This window comes from Phaenicophaeus curvirostris, chromosome 12 (assembly GCF_032191515.1).
Source record: "Phaenicophaeus curvirostris isolate KB17595 chromosome 12, BPBGC_Pcur_1.0, whole genome shotgun sequence".
Classification (NCBI taxonomy): domain Eukaryota; kingdom Metazoa; phylum Chordata; class Aves; order Cuculiformes; family Cuculidae; genus Phaenicophaeus; species Phaenicophaeus curvirostris.
In genome coordinates, this window is record NC_091403.1 from 18,621,264 (window position 1) to 18,639,013 (window position 17,750).

At 59.3% G+C, this 17,750-nt stretch overlaps 2 protein-coding genes across 2 annotated transcripts in view; one reads left to right on the forward strand and one right to left on the reverse strand.

Moving 5' to 3' along the window:
• Positions 1 to 3,944, forward strand: part of CSPG4 (chondroitin sulfate proteoglycan 4) — a 32,425-nt gene extending 28,481 nt beyond the window's left edge. The window contains exon 10 of the mRNA XM_069866874.1: positions 172 to 3,944. Coding sequence (XP_069722975.1) covers positions 172 to 2,081 — 1,910 coding nt within the window. The 3' untranslated portion in view covers positions 2,082 to 3,944. The remainder of the gene's footprint in view (positions 1 to 171) is intronic.
• A 7,659-nt stretch (positions 3,945 to 11,603) lies between these two features.
• On the reverse strand, positions 11,604 to 17,287 carry SNX33 (sorting nexin 33). The gene is made up of 2 exons (XM_069866742.1): positions 14,714 to 17,287; positions 11,604 to 12,470 (listed from the first exon to the last, which is right to left on the reverse strand). Exons 1-2 carry the CDS (start codon positions 16,152 to 16,154, stop codon positions 12,217 to 12,219), a joined length of 1,695 nt encoding a protein of 564 aa, XP_069722843.1. The 5' UTR covers positions 16,155 to 17,287; the 3' UTR covers positions 11,604 to 12,216.
• Between the last annotated feature and the right edge of the window lie 463 nt (positions 17,288 to 17,750).

The window sequence follows — 17,750 nt, forward strand, 5'->3', positions numbered from 1 at the left end:
CTCTCTGTGCAGTGCCTTCCTCCATCACCTTACCAAACCAAGTCCCATTTGCCTTCTCATCCCTCTCCATCCCTTTGCAATCCCTTTTCTGTTCTCACCTGGGTCTGCTCTCATCTGCAGCAGATCCTGGCTCTTTTCAGGGATAAGAGACTTTTGGGTTTTTCCCTCCAGGTCTCCAGCTTGCAAGGTCTCAACCAGCTAAGATCGACACTTCAGTGCTGGATGCCTCCAACCTCCTAAGTCAAATCCCAGACCCCGAGAGGGCTGCACATGATGTTGCCTTCCTAGTGACAGAGCTGCCAGCTCACGGGCAGCTCTTGGTGGCTGGTGTGCCCCTGCAGCCGTCACGGGCGTTCTTCCTGCAGTCAGACCTGGCCAGAGGACGCCTAGTTTATGCCCATGGTGGAGACAGCATCTCTGAAGACCATTTCAGGTTTAAGGCTTGGCTCCAGCCCCAGGCACAGCAGTCCATCCATCCTCCACAGGAAGGGGTGGTCATCTCCGAAGCTTTCAATCTAACAGTGACCAGCAGCAGCAAGCCGCCACGGGTGGTGAGGCGGCAAGAAGTGCTGCAGGTCCTGCCAGGATCCATAGTGACTTTGTCGCAGGAGTACCTGGATGTGGCAGACCCATTAGGTTCCCCAGAGGAGATGGTGTACAGCATCATCCAGAGACCTCTCACTGGCCACCTGGCCAACACACATAACCCACAGGAGCCCATCAACCGCTTCACCCAAGCAGATGTCAACGCAGGCTACGTGGTGTTTGTTGCCACTGGGAGCCATGCTCCAGGGTCCTTAGCACTGAGCCTCTCCGATGGCCACCACCCACCCACTTTGACCTCGCTGGAGATCAAGGTCCTGCCTACAGCGAGCACTGCTGCCAGCCCAGTGCTGCTGGAGGTGCCTCAAGACCTGAACAGGGCCTCCATCTCCCACCATCATCTTATGGGAGATGCACAGCTCAGGGCAGGTGGTGCCCTGTACAGGATCACCAAGGATCCAAGATTTGGCCAAGTGCAGGTCAACCAAAAGCCAGTGCGGGGCTTCTCACAGAAGCAGATGGACCGCGGGGAGGTGATTTTCACCTTCACTGACCTCACCTCTCCAGAGGACAGCTTCCAATTCCTTGCTATGTCACGGGCAGCCAACAGGACCGGGGTGGTGAACGTGACCGTCCGCGCCTTGGTGAAGGCTCGGCCAGGCAGTGTGTGGCCCAGGGGCAACACGGCCCTTCTGGACACCAGCATCCTTGATGCCAGCGAGCTGGCCAACCACACCAAGAGCATTCCAGTCTTCAAGATCCACAGAGCACCCCGTGGCAGCCGTCTCGTGAGGGTCTACAGGAACCCAGGACAACCCACCACCCCAATCGAGACCTTCAGCCAGAGTGAGTTGGAGCAAGGGCTGGTTGGGCTGCAGGTGCTGGATGCTGGGGAGACTGACCAGCCCCTGCAGAGTGACAGCTTTGTCTTTGAGCTGGCAGCTGCCGGTGTGCCACCAGCACTGGCATCCCTCGGGTACAGCATCGAGCCCTACAACGCCTCGAAAGCCTATGGTGTCACCCTGCTCACGGCCCCCTTGGCACCTTCACCGTCAGTGCCCCAGCCTCAGGGCACAGTGCGGAACAGCCCAAACGCCAGCGAGCTGGGGATGCCTCCCACCACCTGGCCAGGAGCCAGTGCCACCACCAGCCCCAGCCCCGTGGAGGGGGGCACCTTCCTCAGCTTCATCGAGGCCAACATGTTCAGCATCATCATCCCCATCTGCCTCATCTTCCTCCTGCTGGCCCTTATCCTGCCCTTGCTCTTCTACCTGCACAAGCGCAACAAGACGGGGAAGCACCACGTCCAGGGCACTCCCTCCTCCAAGGCCAAGAACGGGGCTGTGCCAGACCCAGAGACCTTCCGGAGGACGGACCCCAACCAAGGCATCCCCCTAACAACTGTCAATGTCCTGGAGGGCAAGGGCACTGGTCCCCCACCCCAGGGCACGGGTCCTGGGGCACCGCCAGACCCTGAGCTTCTCCAGTACTGCCGGACTTCCAACCCTCCCTTGAAAAACAACCAGTACTGGGTGTGAAGGGCTCAGGTGGGGGACACGAGCTCACCTGGAGGTCCAGAGCCTCCTGAAGCACTGCTGGCCACCTCCTCCTGGCTCTCCTCCTCCTTCTCCCTGGGAGCTGGCATCCCACAGATGCAGGAGGGCCCTGGGGAGATGGGGGCTGCTGGTCTGGCTCACCTGGGAGCCCCAAATCTCCAGGTGGCTTTGGGCAGGGGAGGGGGGCACTGCATATGCAAGTGGGGGCAGGCAAAAAAACCTGAGCATCCTTGAGGAACTCTGACTTCAGGTGCTCATTTGGGCCACCAAATGGTGGCCACACTGCTGGAGGGGACCCGATTGCACTGGTCCTCCCCAAGCCACCCAGACGGGTCTGGCATTGCTTCCGTGGACAACACCGACTGCCACAGGGATGTTTGCCACAGCTCTTGGAGCAAGAGGGAGGATGAGGAGCTGCTTGTGCTGAGTCAGGATGGGGATGAAGCTGCCTAAATCCCCCAAGGCCAGGCAGGCTGAGACACTGGAGCAGAGGCTTGGAAAAAACTCTGTGGCCAATGCCAGGGGAATTTAAGAGTCCCCACCCACTTGAAAAAAAAAAACCACCCCGCCTCACTCTTTCTCTGCGTGCTTGCCGTGTGTTTCATAAAGCAGGTTGCACCAAGCCCCAGGGGGGTTGCACAACAGGTAGGATGCCCTCAATGGGGAGGGATGGCAGGCGCTCACCTGGGCAGTGTGAAACCAGAGAGGAGAGCGGAGAACCGGAGCCAGCGCGGTTTTCCACTGTATACTCCAGTACGGCAGAAGTAAACAGAATAAAGTGCCTTTTCGGAGGTGCATCATGGTTTTTGTAAGCCATCTCCCTCGGGTCACTGCACTTTGCCAGGGATATTCTAAGCCCAGCAAGCTGCCGAGCGACATTTGGAGGTAATGGACCAAATTTTGAGCTCTTGCTCAAATTTTCCCCAGCCTGGAGTCCTAAAAACTTAAATAGAGATGATCTGAGGAAAAGCAGAGGAAAAACTGAGCACTGAGCTCAGGATGGGACCCAACAATAATACCCTGCATTGCTCCAGCTGGGAAGCTCATCAGAGGGCACATCACACTCTCACAACACCGATGGGAAGCTGAATTGAGCCCCCACAGGGAACGTGTCAAGCTCGCATCCCTCTCATCCAGGGTGAAATCCATCCGCGGTGTCAATGGACAATCCCTCCTGGCCCAAAGAAGCCCATGCCGATGGGTGCCAAGCTTGAGCATTGCAACCTCCTTCCCTGCTGCAACCTCCCCGCCTCCAAAATCCTCCTCCTGCTCCATCCCAAAGAGGAGGAAATGATGTTGCCTTCTGCTCAGAGGCAAATCACATCCTCTCCTCTCTAAAACGGGGACAGGGCAAGCCGGCTGCCAAGGCCACAGCTCAGAGCTTGCCAGGGCAGCGCTGCTCCAAGAGGTCAGGACAACCTCTCCCAGAAGAGCAGAGGGAGTGCTGTCACCTCCCTCCCTCTTCCAGATTAACCCCAGCTCTCTGTCTTCCCAGTCACACTCAGGCAAGCGCATTTATTGTTATTGTTGCTAATTATGGAACCCCCAGCAAGGGATGGAGGTTTGCAGGGAAGCTGGTGGCATCCACCAAGGGCCCCCTTGGAAGCCTCCACTGTTTTTCTTTTGAATAAGTTTTGCCTCGCGCCCAGGGATTAAATAGAAGGAACGTGGCCTATTTTGTGAAGAGCATTGAAAGCGAAACAGGTTATTTTTAAGGCTTTACAGCTGTATTCCCACTGCTGGGAAACATCCACTTCCCGGGGTCAGGGGAGGACAGACCTGGAAAATGCCAGTGGAGTTTGTGGTTCTCCAGGGCCAAGCTCTGCTGGCAAGGTTTACATCCTGAACAAAGCTGCTGGCTCCACTTGGGCTGTTGGGGGTTTGCAGCAGGATGGCTGGGGCAGGATCAGGCCCAGCCTCCATGTAGTCCATTGCCAGTCAGCAATGAGGTAGAGGGGCTGGGGGGGGGTTCCTCTCTAGCTGTGGAGCAGACAAAAAACTCAACCAAGCTCTTAAGTTTCCTGGCTTCCTTGTACAGCATCCCTGCCTTCCCTGGAGCACTGTGGTCCCCCTGCCCAACCAAGCTGTCTGCTCACAGACAGGTGCCACCCCCCCTCCTCACCCCAGTTTGGGCCAGAACCACTCTAATCCAGGAGGATTTGGGGGCGATAGGAGCTGGGTTGGCCCCTTCTCTGCTGCACCGGTTATAAAGCTTGAAGAGGTTTAGGGAAGATGCTCACAGCTGCTCTGCCAGATGTGATGCTTCTTCCCCCCCCTCCCAAGGCAGGCCAGATGTGCACAGCTGGGTGACAAGAACCAGCCCTGCCCATGAACTCGCATGCCCTGTTCCCAGGGAGATGCTGCCAGGTCTTCTCTCAGCACCTCCCCACACCTCCTCCTGCTCCTACAGCCAGGTGTTTCCCTGGGAATCACACCTACATCCTTTCTCTAACTTCTACCCTTGGCTTTAAAGCAAGAAAAACCACCCAGAGTTGGGGTGGAGGGGAAAAATTAGTGGGGACATCAGGCATGGTGTGGGAGTACCAGGAATGGGAGATGAGGGGCTGTAAGAAGGTGCTGAGGGCACCTGGATCAACAGGTCAAGACCCTCCATGCATCTCAAGACCGTCAGGACAAGGAACAAGAGGCAGACCCAAAAGAGAGTCAGCCTACAGCCAGGCTAAAGCCACTAAGGGAAAGCATGGGGTGGCAGAAAGCAGGGTAGGAGCCAGAAGACATCCAGATACAGAAACAAAGGACAGCAAGCAAGTCATGGTGACTCACAGAGGTGTGAGAGGATGGAGGTGACAGACCCACCACCACCTCCAAAACAGTAGGAAGAAGCATATCAAGAGCAAGGACATCACTGAGTAAAATCACCCAGGAGGTGCAGGATGACTCAATAGCTGAAGTCCATTGTCCTCTGTGCCACCTCCAGGCACCCCAAGGAGACCACCTGGCTAAAAAGCATCTCAGTGCCTGACCACCACAGTCCCTGGGCAGTCACACATGGCTCACAAGTGGCAAAGATGCCAATGAGTTTCACTTCATTTTTGTTCTTAATTAAGAAGCCATCCTTTCTTCCTGTAAGCCCCAAATGCAGGGGGTTTCTCCTCCTCCGCCAGGAAGCCCCTACAGCTGGATCCCAAGCCTGGGCTGGATCAGTTGGGAAGTCCCTGCAGCTCTGCTGGGATTTCAGTCTTGGTGCTGGGGTTAACGCCCTGATTTGAGCTCCGATCAGCAGACGCAGATGAAGCAGCTCTGTTGCACAGCTCAGGGACAAGGCTGCTCCCCTGGTCCAACACCTCTTCTGAGTTTATGTCGACAGCAGCATCCTGGTACCATCAGGGAGGACCAGCAGTCAGGAGGAGCCAGAGCTCTGGTGACGTGAACCAGTTTCCAGGCACCTATTCAAATGCAAACAAACAGAAGGCCAAACGGGTTTCATTCAGCACCCACCCAGGGCAGGTAGGATCGTTCGGTTTTGAAACCCTCCCTGCAAGCTTTATCCATGCAAATGCAGCCTTCAACAAAGGAGGGACTTTAATCCCAGCCAGGCTCAGGCTAGCATATCTGAGCCCTGCACACAAGCATGGGACCCACACAAGTATCACATTCCCCCAAGCCTCCAAACTCCTCCGCTGCTGTGAACCACCACAGGCTGCAGGACCCTGTGATGGTGATGTCCACATTGCTCCTGGGGACAGGGCACAGCAAGCACAAGAACCTCCTGAGCTCACACAGGCGACACCCCCATTCAGTTTTGGGGAGGCAAAGCATGGTCCCAGGGCTCCCGCTTCCCTGTCTCCATCTGAAGATTTCCCTGGAAGCTCTTGGCAGCCCCAGGAGGTGATCTGGATTTTGCTGGGAGCCAGGAGGAGCATACTGGGGTCCCTCAGAGGCACAGGTTGCACTCCCTGATGGCAGGCAATGAGGAGAGGTCTCCAGGAGACCCTGCCTGGAAGGGCAGGAGGACACCTTTTCTTCCCAAGGCAGGTGAAGGGCCTGACCTGGGTGGTCAGGGAAACTCAGAGAAGAAGATTCGTGGGGAACTCAGAGCCAGACATCAGGCTGGCTGCTGCACAGTGTGACCCAGGCTCAGGTCTCCGCTGGGCTTCATGCCAAGCCCAGCACCCCAGGATGCCGGGAGCCTTCTCTCCCTGCTACGTGCATGCCCACAGCCTGCAGAACAGGCTCGGCTGGCAGCAAGCCCAGCAGGACAGGACAGAGCCTGCAGGGAAAAGCAGGCTGCAGGCACATCACCCTTGGAGCACCTCACGGGAGGTGGGGACAATGAGTCCATGCAGGGACAGGGCCATCCCCAGGAGCCTGATATGCCCTCACCACCTTGCCCACCTGAGATAAAGCTCTCCAGGCCCTGGCAAGCAGAGGAAAGGATGGAAACAGGAGGACATGGACATCAGAAAGCAACCCCCCAGGCAGCTGCTGTCTCCATGGCTCTCCAGCCTGGCTGCCCGTTTAAATTCAAGCCAGATTGAGCCTAACTTCCATTTCCACACCCAGCAACTCCAAGGCAGACAGACAATGACGGAGGGATAACCACATCCCAGAGCCTGGGCTTTCCACCCCTCCTGCAAAAACAACACGCCCAGAGACACAGCTCCACAGCAGCGCAGGACCTACCTACCCAGGCTCAGGATTTTCCCCAGGACAGGAAATTATCCACAGAGCTGGGTCAGGGTCTGCCCTGAGCATCACCCACATTCTGACAGGAGAGGGGGACCAGCCCTTTGCAGAGCACCAGGGCTGCAGCGTTCAGGAGGGCTGACAAACCCCAGCTGCAATTAAAGGGGGTTCTAAGCTCATTTCCCAGACAGAGGCACTGCTCACCCACCCCACCCCCCACCCCCCCAATAATTGCCCTGGGCTGGGAGCAGGAGGGAACATTTATAGCAACAGCCAGGGGAACCAGCTGGGGCTTGTTTCCTCGCTTGGAGGAGCCCTGTCAGGGTCACGCTTCGGAAATATTTGAGCGGTGCAGTGATTAAAAGATTTGAGCTGGCAGTCTGAGCTCTCTCCCTCTGCCCCTGGTTCGCTGCCACCCTGCATCGTTGCCCTCCCACACGCATCTGCCTTGTCTTGCTCTTCCACGCAGCCTTGCTCATCCACCTCCTAGCGCAGCAGGGCTGGATGAGACCTCGCAGCTGTTTCAAGCAGTGAAATCGGCTCCATCCTTTGCACGCGCAACCCTGGCGCTGCTGCCAGCCCTGACGAGCGGGCGTGATGCTGCTGCCTGCTCCCCGTTGCCAGCCATGCCTCTCCAAACACGCTTGCTATGTGGCAGGCCTGATCCTGCCGGGAGCTGCACCCCACGTTCCCCTTTGCCGTGGGGAGGAGCCGGCTTGGGCTGCTGGGTTGCTTTGGTGTCTGATCCCGAACTGTGGAGCACTTTGGGCTGGCAGGGTATCTGTGCAGCTGATGAGCCTCCCATCAGTGACTCTGCCTGTCCCAGCTGCCGAGGCAGAAGGCACCCACCACGTTCCCAGCTTTCAGCCACTTGGCTGGTCCCTGTGGGACCACAGCTGCTTCTGCACTCCAAAAGGGGTTCTCCCAGCTCAGAGCCCGGGCAGAGCCTGGGAGAAGAGCCAGAGGCCATCATGGAGGGGGAATATCCTCATGGGGCAGTGGAGGATTGTTTTGGCTGTGGAGGTGGCTCATAGAATCATAGAATCACTAGGTTGGAAAGGACCCACTGGATCATTGAGTCCAACCATTCCCATCAATCCCTAACTCATGTCCCTCAGCACCTTGGCCACCCGTCCCTTAAACACCTCCAGGGAAGGGGACTCAACCACCTCCCTGGGCAGCCTCTACCAGTGCCTAATGACCCTTTCAGTGAAAAATTTTTTTCTGATGTCTATTCTGATCCTCCCCTGGCGGAGCTTGAGGCCATTCCCTCTCGTCCTGTCCCCTGTCACTTGGGAGAAGAGCCCAGCTCCCTCCTCTCTCCAACCTCCTTCAGGTAGTTGTAGAGAGCAATGAGGTCTCCCCTCAGCCTCCTCTTCTCAAGGCTAAACTACCTCAGTTCTCTCATCACACTGAGCTGAGCCATCCTAGTCTGGGGATATCTAAGGATGGGTTGGATCCAGTTTTCCCTACTGTCAGCCGGCCCAGCCTGCATATAAATCCTGGTCTTCCAGAGGTCAATCCAAGGATTGTGGATTTTCTTTCCATGGTGGGGAGAAGCCCAAAGACTGGGAGCAAGGCAAGAGCTCCTGGAAGCAACCTGCATGAGCAGAATCATAGAATCATAGAATAACCAGGTTGGAAGAGACCCAACGGATCATCGAGTCCAACCATTCAAAAGAAGCAGCAACAGGTCCTCCCATGCTGGCTGCGGTGCTCCTGGGGGAGGATGAATCCTGCCGATGCTGCCACCTCCCCACTCAGCCGTCGTGCCGGCAGGGCTTGTGGCCGTGCCTTGGCCTTGGCTTTCCCACGTGAGAGCAGCCTTGGGAAGCGGGACGAGGAAGCGGACCTGCCCCATGTTCCCAGCATTTCCTCTCCGTCCCACACACTGTTTTTTCTTTTCTCCTTGCCACGACCCTGAGCAGGAGCCAGGAACAGCCTGTGCCCCCGATAACAGCAGCAATAGAAACCACTGCCTGCACCCCACCTACCCCCATGCTGCATCCCTGCACCCCAGCAGCTGCTGGGCGAGGGGGCTCAGCGATGGGCTGGGAGCACTGGGGCAGCCACTGGGATGCCTAGAGCTGCTTCAACCCTCTGAACCTCGGTGCTTTCACAGGATGTCATCAGAGATGCCGGGGGCGGGGGGCAGCAGGAGGATGCTCAAGCCCCCCTCACCTGACTGAGGTGGACAACAAAACCCCCAGCCCTGGGCAAGGAGGGCCCCAGTTGCCAGAGGGAAGAGAGAAGAGGCAAGAATGTTAATGAGAAGCAGGTTTCCCAGCCGATGGGTTTGGTGTGCAAAGCCAGCCCTGGAAGCGTGGTGCTGAAGGGCTGCAGAGAGCACAGGTCCACCTGCGCTCAGAAGGGGTGCACGCAGTCCCCAGGGACCCTGTCCCATCTCCATCCTGTGCCAGGATGCTGGAGTGGGAGACAAGCTCCCAGGATGTATCAGACATGGCGTGACCAGCAGGTCCAGGGAGGTTATTCTCCCTCTGTACTCGGCCCTGGTGAGACCGCTCCTCGAATCCTGGGGTCATTTCTGGGCGCCTCACCACAAGAAGGATGTTGAGGCTCTGGAGCGAGTCCAGAGAAGAGCAACGAAGCTGGTGAAGGGGCTGGAGAACAGGCCTTATGAGGAACGGCTGAGAGAGCTGGGGGTGTTTAGCCTGGAGAAGAGGAGGCTGAGGGGAGACCTCATTGCTCTCTACAACTCCCTGAGAGGAGGTTGTGGAGAGGGAGCTGGGCTTTTCTCACAAGTGACAGGGGACAGGACAAGAGGGAATGGCCTCAAGCTCTGCCAGGGGAGGTTTAGTCTGAACATTAGGAAAAAAATTTTCATGGAAAGGGTGATTGGGCACTGGAACAGGCTGCCCAGGGAGGGGGTTGAGTCACCTTCCCTGGAGGTGTTTAAGGGACAGGTGGATGAGGTGCTGAGGGACATGGGTTAGTGTTTGATAGGAATGGTTGGACTCGATGATCTGGTGGGTCTTTTCCAACCTGGTGATTCTGTGATTCTATGATTCTACTATTCTATGCTGGGACTTCTCCCTGCTCCAGTCACACTCCCTGCAAGCAGAGGCAGCTCTTTGCAGCCTTCAGCCTTCGCAAGGGTGTGACCGGCCTGGCTTTGGGGCCCAAATCCACAGGCATTTATCAGGATGGCTCCAAGGAGGATTAACTCCTTCCCCCGTGCTGCATGCACCCTCCCAACACTGCTATCACCTCCCCCACCACCCCAGGTCCTTGTCCCCCATATCCACCCTGTCCAAAATCTGCTGATGGCCATGAGTTTCTGGGACATCCCACAAAGGGGGTCCCCAGGCAGGGCATCCTCCTACCGAGCCGGGTTTGAGGGAGCTGGGATGTCACAGCAGGGTGCCGGCACGGCTCCGGAGGCTGCTCGAGGCTGGCTGCCCGCCCGGGGATGGCGGTGGCAGGCTCAGAGCCAGTGCCCATTGTGCTCCCAGGCTCAGGGGGAAGGGACTGCGCCATCCCACGCAGCATCTGGCCTCAACATGGGGCCAAGGCAACCACGGTCAGCCAGCGCACGGCCAGCGAGGCCAGAGCCCGGCATTAACCCCTGCGGGGTTTGCACAGGGCTAGGTGCACTGTTCCCAGAGCTGCAGCTGCTGGAGGGGCTGGGGTGACATGGGGTTGGGGTAGGATGGGATGGGATGGGATGGGACCAGGGTGGGATGTGGATGGGGTAGGATGGGGCCAAGATAGGATGTGTCCAGGGTGAAATGAGGTTAGGGATGGGGCTGGGGTGGGATGGGGTTGGGGTGAATCATAGAACCATAGAATCACTAGGTTGGAAAGGACCCACTGGATCATCGAGTCCAACCGCTCCTATCAAAAATGGAGATGGGGCCAAGGTAGGATGCACCCAGGGTGAAATGGGGCTGGGGCCAGGGTGAGATGGGGTTGAGGTGAGATGGGAGCAGGGTGGGATGAAGACAGGGTGGGATGGGGCAAGGGGGTAAGATGGGGCTGGGGTGGGATGCAGTTGAGATGAAATGGAGTTGGGGTGAGAAGGGGCTGGGGTAGGAGCCAGGAGGAGCTCCAGTAGGAGCTAACATGGGGTGGTGTGTTCCATCATAGCCAGGTGCTCCAGCCGATGTCACCCCATGGATGGGGGTCAGGAGCAGCGCCAGGAGACCTCAGCCCCATGGATGGGGGTCAGGAGCAGCGCCAGGGTAGGATGGGACTGGGTTGGGATGGGGTGGGGTGGGATGGGGCCAGAGTAGAATGGGGCTGGAGCAGGATAACGCCAGGGTAGGATGGGGCTAGGTCGGAATGGGATGAGATCGGGGTGAGATGGGATCGTGATGGATGGAGCCGCCTCAGCCATGGGATGCAGAAGGATGGAGGCTGCACGACGCCTCCAGCTGTGTTTCAGCATGATTGTCCCCGCAGGCTGCGGCTGGGGAGGGCTCTGGGAGGACGGAGCGCAGCCCGCCGCGTTCCCAGCGCCGCTGTTATTTTAACAATACCCCGCTGGCCCACATGCCGGGGCTAATTTTAACCCTGGAGCCAGGCCAAGCCGGCCCTAACTTTCCTTGCTGTGATTTATCCCAGCCATTTCCCTTCACAAACAAGGCCTGCGTGCCAGCCCCGCGCTCCCCCCAGGCAGCAGCATGCCGGGCACCGGGGCAAGCGGGACAGGATTTGCCCCTCGGTGGGTTGTTTGGAGAGCAGGAGGGCAATCGGGTCCCCCAAGGCGCTCAGCCCCCTGCTGCTCGCGGCACGGGGATTTTCGGAAGCTGGCTGAGAGCCTAGGGATGCTCGGACACAGAGCTTCCCTGGGAAAGCGGCTCTGTTTTCCACAGACATCCCTGGAAAGGAGGTGGGTGGTTTTCTATGGATAATTTTATTGAAAAGGCTGTGGGGCTTTCTTTTCCTCCTCCCTTTCCCCAGCCAACAGCCACACTGGAGAAAGAGGATTTCCCTTCGCCTCTGTGCATCTGTTTAAAAACGAATCGGTAAAAATGCTGCAGAAACGTTAGCGAAAAATGGCAAATATTGAAAATATCTCGTGACAAAGAAAAAAATAATTCCCTTCCAAATAAAGATCTTTGTCTTCTCTTTTTCTTTTTTTTTTTTTTCCATAAGAAAATCTTTTCATGTGCAAAATGTCGACTGCTTTTGATTTCTTCGCCCAGCGGGCTGGGATGCTCCCACCTCTCTGGATGGAGAAAGCATTGGGAGAGAGAGCGGCATCATTCCCTCCACGTCCGTCTCTCTCGTGACCCCCCCGCGCCCCTGCCAGACCCGCAGCAGGGTGGAAGGTCCCCAGGGAAAGAAGTGGCACGGCCAGCCCGCGGGGAGCCGCTCCCTGCAGGATCGCAGCCTGCCCAACGTTATTTGGTCACTAGCGTCACGAGTTCCCGTTCGTTCTCAGCCCATCCCAGAGGAGGTCTGCAAGGCTGTGGAAAGAGAAGTGCATGGGCAGCAAGCAGAGGTGTTAGAGGTTGTCGTACATGCGTAACGTCTTCTCCAGCTGCTGGCTGACACGCTGGTAGAAGATGATCTGCTGTTTTAAGTAAGACTGCATCATCCTCTTGAAGTCAGCCACGCGCCGCTCGTGGAAGTGGGTCATCTCGGCTTGCAGTGCAAAGCCCACCACGCGGCAGCGCTTGCGGATCCCGTCTGCTTCCTCCTGATCCATCCGGCCCTCGTCACTCATCCGCTGGCTTTCCTTCACCTTCGCAAAGGCACCTGGTGAGAGGCAGGGGAAGGGTGAGAGGCTGGTGGACCCGTGCATCCCTCCATCCCCTGGCACAGGCATCCCTGACTGGCACCAGAGGTCCCATCGCCCTCACAGCCAGGGGTGCTGAGCACTTCCAAACTGTCACTTCCCCGTGCCCATCCCTCTTCCCCAAGCAGGGAAAGACCAGGAGCCTTTTCCCTCTGGACCTTGACGTCCCCAACTCCTTTCCTGCTCCATTCCTGGGCAGACTCATATTTAGAAAGAGCTTTTGGGGGGCTGGAGGAGTGTGACTCAAGGCTCAGTGTGGGAAGCTAACGTGGGGTGGTGTGTTCCATCATAGCCAAGTGCTCCAGCCGATGTCACCCCATGGATGGGGGTCAGGAGCAGCGCCAGGAGACCTCAGCCCCATGGATGGGGGTCAGAAGCAGCGCCAGGAGACCTCAGCCACATGGATGGGGGTCAGAAGCAGCGCTAGGAGACCTCAGCCCCATGGATGGGGGTCAGAAGCAGCGCCAGGAGACCTCAGCCCCATGGATGGGGGTCAGAAGCAGCGCCAGGAGACCTCAGCCCCATGAATGGGGGTCAGGAGCAGCGCCAGGAGACCTCAGCCCCATGAATGGTGGTCAGGAGCAGCGCCAGGAGACCTCAGCCCCACGGATGGGGTCAGGAGTAGCACTGGGAAACTCCAGCCTGAGAGGAAGTGAATTGGGGTGCAGGAAGGATCCAGTGCCAGCTGGAGATTGTCTGGGAAAGCATCTCCTCCCGCCAGAGGCTCTAACAGCATTTTTCTCCTCCTTCCATGTATTTTTACAGCTCAGTTTCGAAAGAATCCTGCCTGGCTCGAGCCCTGCATTCCTCCCCCCTCATTAGCAGAGAGGCTGTTTGCCTGAAAACAGGATCTGGCCCGCAGCTCACCGGGCTCTTTTCCCTTCTCCGGGAGTGCTGAACCCAGGGTTACGGTGCTCCCACCGCGCCAGCCCCGCTCCCAGCAGAGAGGAGGAGGAGGAGGAAGAAGCAAAGGTTAGAGGCCAAATCCTGCCTTCCACTCTGCCCACGCGGCCTCGCTTCCGGATGGGATCCAGGCTCTCTTCACAAACAACACGGAGAGGAAAAGGCGAGGAAATGGCCAGGGCTGGATCACATCCTTCCCTTCCCTCTTCACCTTCCCAGCCTGCCCCAGGGACGCACGGACACCCCCGGGTGCTCGGACACAGACAGCCCTTCCTTCACCCCGGAGAATGCTCCCTGTCCCCCAAAATCCAGGGATGCCGGGGCATGCTGCGGGCAGAGGGATGGGAGGAGTGCGTGGACTTTGGCCCCTCTCCCTGCCTGCGTCACACCCCGCCGCGCGGGTGCAGAGGGACACCAAGCCCTGCCTGCAGTCACTTCTCACCCCACCTCCTCCTTCCTGACCCCTCCAAATACCCAGGGGACCCACAAGCACATCCCCACAAAGGGGATGCGGGGTGCCCCGATGTCCTGGCATCTCAGCCCCATGGATGGGGGTCAGGAGCAGCGCCAGGAGACCTCAGCCCCATGGATGGGGGTCAGGAGCAGCGCCAGGAGACCTCAGCCTCATGGATGGGGGTCAGGAGACCTCAGCCCCATGGATGAGGGGAGCCTCTCCTGGGCTCAGAGAGGCATGTGCTCCCAAAGAGTTTGCCCCTGGTTGTCCCCAGAAGGTCGAGTGTGTCCCCACATGGCCAGAGGGGTGCAGTGAGACTGGTGGGAAGAAGGGACATGCCCACATCCCATCTGCCGTGCCCCTCCAACTGACCCAAGGTCACGTGTCAGAGCTCCAGCATTCCAGCTGGCGACTCAAAGCTGCCTTGGCCAGGGAGGGAGGATGAGGAGGGACAAGTGGTTGTGGGTGAGGATGTGATGCAGTCCCTCACTTACAGAACACTGGGCAGGCCATCCTGGAGCCAACAGCAATGGTGCCGGCTCCTATTCATTGCTTGGAGAGAGTGCTGTGCCGATCCCCCCCAGCAGCAGTTACAAAGTCCAGAACGTCACCTAAGGTAAAACCTGATCCTACACCCAAAAGCCTCAGCAGCCTCTCTGGGGCTGGGATGACCCAGGTGCCGTGCCAGCAGGGACCATGCTGACTCTGTGGGAGCCACAGGCAATGGTCCCCATCCTCATCCCCATCGCTGCACAGCACAGGATTTGCTCATTAAGTCCCCAACCTGCTCCCCATGCTGCTCCCACCCACATGGATCATCAGCAGGGGAGAAGAAGCCACCCTTACCTTTCTGGAGGTGGATGATGTCTGGGAAGTTGGAGAGGAGCCCTTGGTACAAAGAGAGAGTGTCCAGCATGAGGAATAGATCATTCTTGGGCTGCTCGGCAAACATCTCCCCCACAGTTTCGTACGTCTTGCCCGTGTGGGAGATAGCATTGTTGAGGGCATCCAAGCTGTAGGGGGGATCCATCTGGAAGGAGTGGCTGATGGCTTGGAAAGCGTTGCCCAGCTTCTGGAACTCCTTCCGGAAGCCCCCCACGTGCTTGCGCACCAGCTCCGAGGCCACATTGGTCAGCTGCAGGACGCTGTCATCCATCTTCTTGCTGAAGGCCTTGAAGGCATCCACACGGTCCTCCACGTCCTGCAGGTCCTGGTGCTCCGTGGGGATCTGGATGGTGAGGAGGAAACTGGCACCCACCATCTCATCCTTCTCCGCCCGGCGTTTGCCCAGCTTCCACTGCTTCTCATCGCGGCAGCAGAGGAAATGCTGGAAGCCCTCGTACTGGGAGAGGACGGGGTGGCTGGTCATATGGTCCATCCAGAGGATCAGCCGCCGCTTGCGCTTCTCGATGAAGTCCTCCTCGAAGCGCCCGGTGGCCTGCTTCTCAGGCAGGTGGGGCACCGAGATGACCGTGAACTTGTGCAGGAGGCGGTTGTAGAGCCAGTCAAAGTGCTTGTACCGCCGGTAGACAGGGGAGTTGATGTTGCTGGGGGTCAGCTTGTAGGAGATGTAGCTCTTGATGCCCTTGAACTTGGTTTGCTTGGTTGGGTCCTCCACGGAGCAGATGAAGGGGTGGGGGTTCGCCCTCCACTGGGGACCCTTGGAGCCCATCTCGATGCAGTACACCTCCGCGATCTTGGACATCAGGGGCACGTCGCCCAGGATGAAGGCTTCCACCCCCGAGCGGACAAAGCAGGAGAAGCGGTTGAGGTTCCTCCCCACCACACTGCCCCTCTTGGAGGAGCTCATGCTGTCCTGCCTCTCCAACGCCGGCTTGGGCCGGTAGCCGGCGTGCTGGTGGTGGCCGAACGCCCCCGGGTACTGCAGGTTGGGCGAGGGGTGCCCGTTGGTGCCCGGCACGCTCCGCGGCTCCTCCACCACCGTGCAAGCATCATCCCAGTCATCCCAATCATCATCGTCGTCGTCCTCAAAACTGCCCTGGTAGGAGATGCCGGGGTTGGGGGGCGCCGTGTAGAAGGAGGAGTCGTGCCTGGGGGAGCCGGCTGGGCTGCTGGAATAGTCGGTGTAGCCGGAGCCCGAGCGGGAGCGGAGGATCTCGACGTAGGAAGCAGGAAAGAGGCCGGTTTCGCCGCGGCTGTTTTGGCCCTGTAACCACCCGTCCAGGGAGTTCTCGCTGAAGATGACGAGCTCCTCGTTCTCCTGGATGCTGATCTCCTCTTTGTTTTCGCTCTGGAAGTTATAAAGCGCTCTGGCTTTCAACGCCATGGCCGGCCTCAGCTCTGGGGGAGCTGGACCCGCCGTAACGCAATCCAAAACAAACTCTACGGCCAGACCGGGAGAAAACTGTGGGAAAAAGCTTGGCCTGGTTTCCCAGGGAAGTAAAAAACAACAACAACAAAAAAAGGTGGAGAAGAAATCCCCTATGAGGGGATGGCAAAGTCCGTGTGGCCAAGGGACCCCCGCAATCCCAACGCTCCGGAGAAAAACAACATCCCCCAATCAAGGCAGCGGCGTCTCCCTCGCTCCCACGGGACACGGAGCCCGGTTGGACCCGGAGCCCGGTTCTGCCATGGCCAGGCAGGTTTGGGCTGGCCGGGACGCCGCTCCTGCCCTTTTTCCTTCCCGGGAGGAAAAGATCCGGCTGCCAGCGAGGAAATAAATCCAAAGCGACTTTTCTCGGGGTTCCTGTGGCTCGAACTCCCCGGGAAAGAGCCGGGCACCGGCCCCAGAGGCAGCGCAGCCTCCCGGGGATCCCGGGATTTTGCAATTCCTGCCCGGGCCGGCGTTCCCGGGATGCGGGGGGAGGGGGCGGGGTTGTGTCGGTTGTTTCGAAGGGGTTTCTTGACCCTGAAAGCCGCAAATCTCCCGCAGGACGGAGGGAAAGGCGGCACCGGGACCGGGACCGGGCAGGAGCCGCGGCCGGGGTCAGGCGGATCCTGGTCCCGGGGCCGGTCCCGGTGTGGGTCCCGGTGTCAGTCGGATCCCGGTGTGGGTCCCGGTGCGGGTTTCGGTCCCGCTGCAGGTCCCGGCCCTGGGTCCCGATCCTCCAGCGGGTCCCGGTGCCGGTGTCGGTGTCAGGCGGGTCCCGGTGCTGGTGCGGGTCTCGGTCCCTCGGCGGGTCCCGGTGCCGGTGCCAGGGCCGGGGTGGGTCCCGGGGCCGGTCCCGGTGTCAGTCGGGTCCCGGTCTCGATCCCGCTCCCGCTGCGGGTCCCGGGGCCGGTCCCGGTGTCAGTCGGGTCCCGGTCTCGATCCCGCTCCCGCTGCGGGTCCCGGTGCTGGTCCCGGTGTCAGTCGGCTCCCGGTGCCGGTGTCGGTCCCGCTGCGGGTCCCGGTGCTGGTGTCAGTCGGGTCTCGGTCCCGCTGCGGGTCTCGGGGCCGGTGCGGGGCCGGCCGCCGGCCTCCCGTGACGCAGCCCCGCTCCGAGCTCCCGGCCCGGCGGGTCTCACGCCGCCCTCTGCAGGCAGCGGCCCCGGGAGCGGAGCCCGCCCAGCGGCACCGAGCGGCACCGGCTGCGCCCGCCTCCCGGCCCGGCCACGGGCTGCCAGCCCGGCCAGGTGCCCCCTCCAGCCCTGTCCAGGTGTCCCCTCCAGCCCTGCCCAGGTGTCCTCCATCCCTGCCCAGGTGTCCCCTCCAGCCCTGACCAGGTGTCCTCTCCATCCCTGCCCAGGTGTCCCCTCCAGCCCTGACCAGGTGTCCTCCATCCCTGCCCAGGTGTCCCCTCCAGCCCTGACCAGGTGTCCCCTCCAGCCCTGACCAGGTGTCCTCTCCATCCCTGTCCAGATGTCCCCTCCATCCCTGCCCACGTGTCCTCTCCATCCCTGCCCAGGTGTCCCCCTCTATCCCTGCCCAGGTGCCCCCCTC

Excerpts from the sequence above, each read along its gene's own strand:
- SNX33 (XM_069866742.1), bottom strand. The coding sequence starts at position 16,154 with ATGGCGTTGAAAGCCAGAGCGCTTTATAACTTCCAGAGCGAAAACAAA. Across the intron at positions 12,471-14,713 it reads CATCATCCACCTCCAGAAAG|GTGCCTTTGCGAAGGTGAAG; the intron begins GTAAGGGTGGCT and ends GCCTCTCACCAG.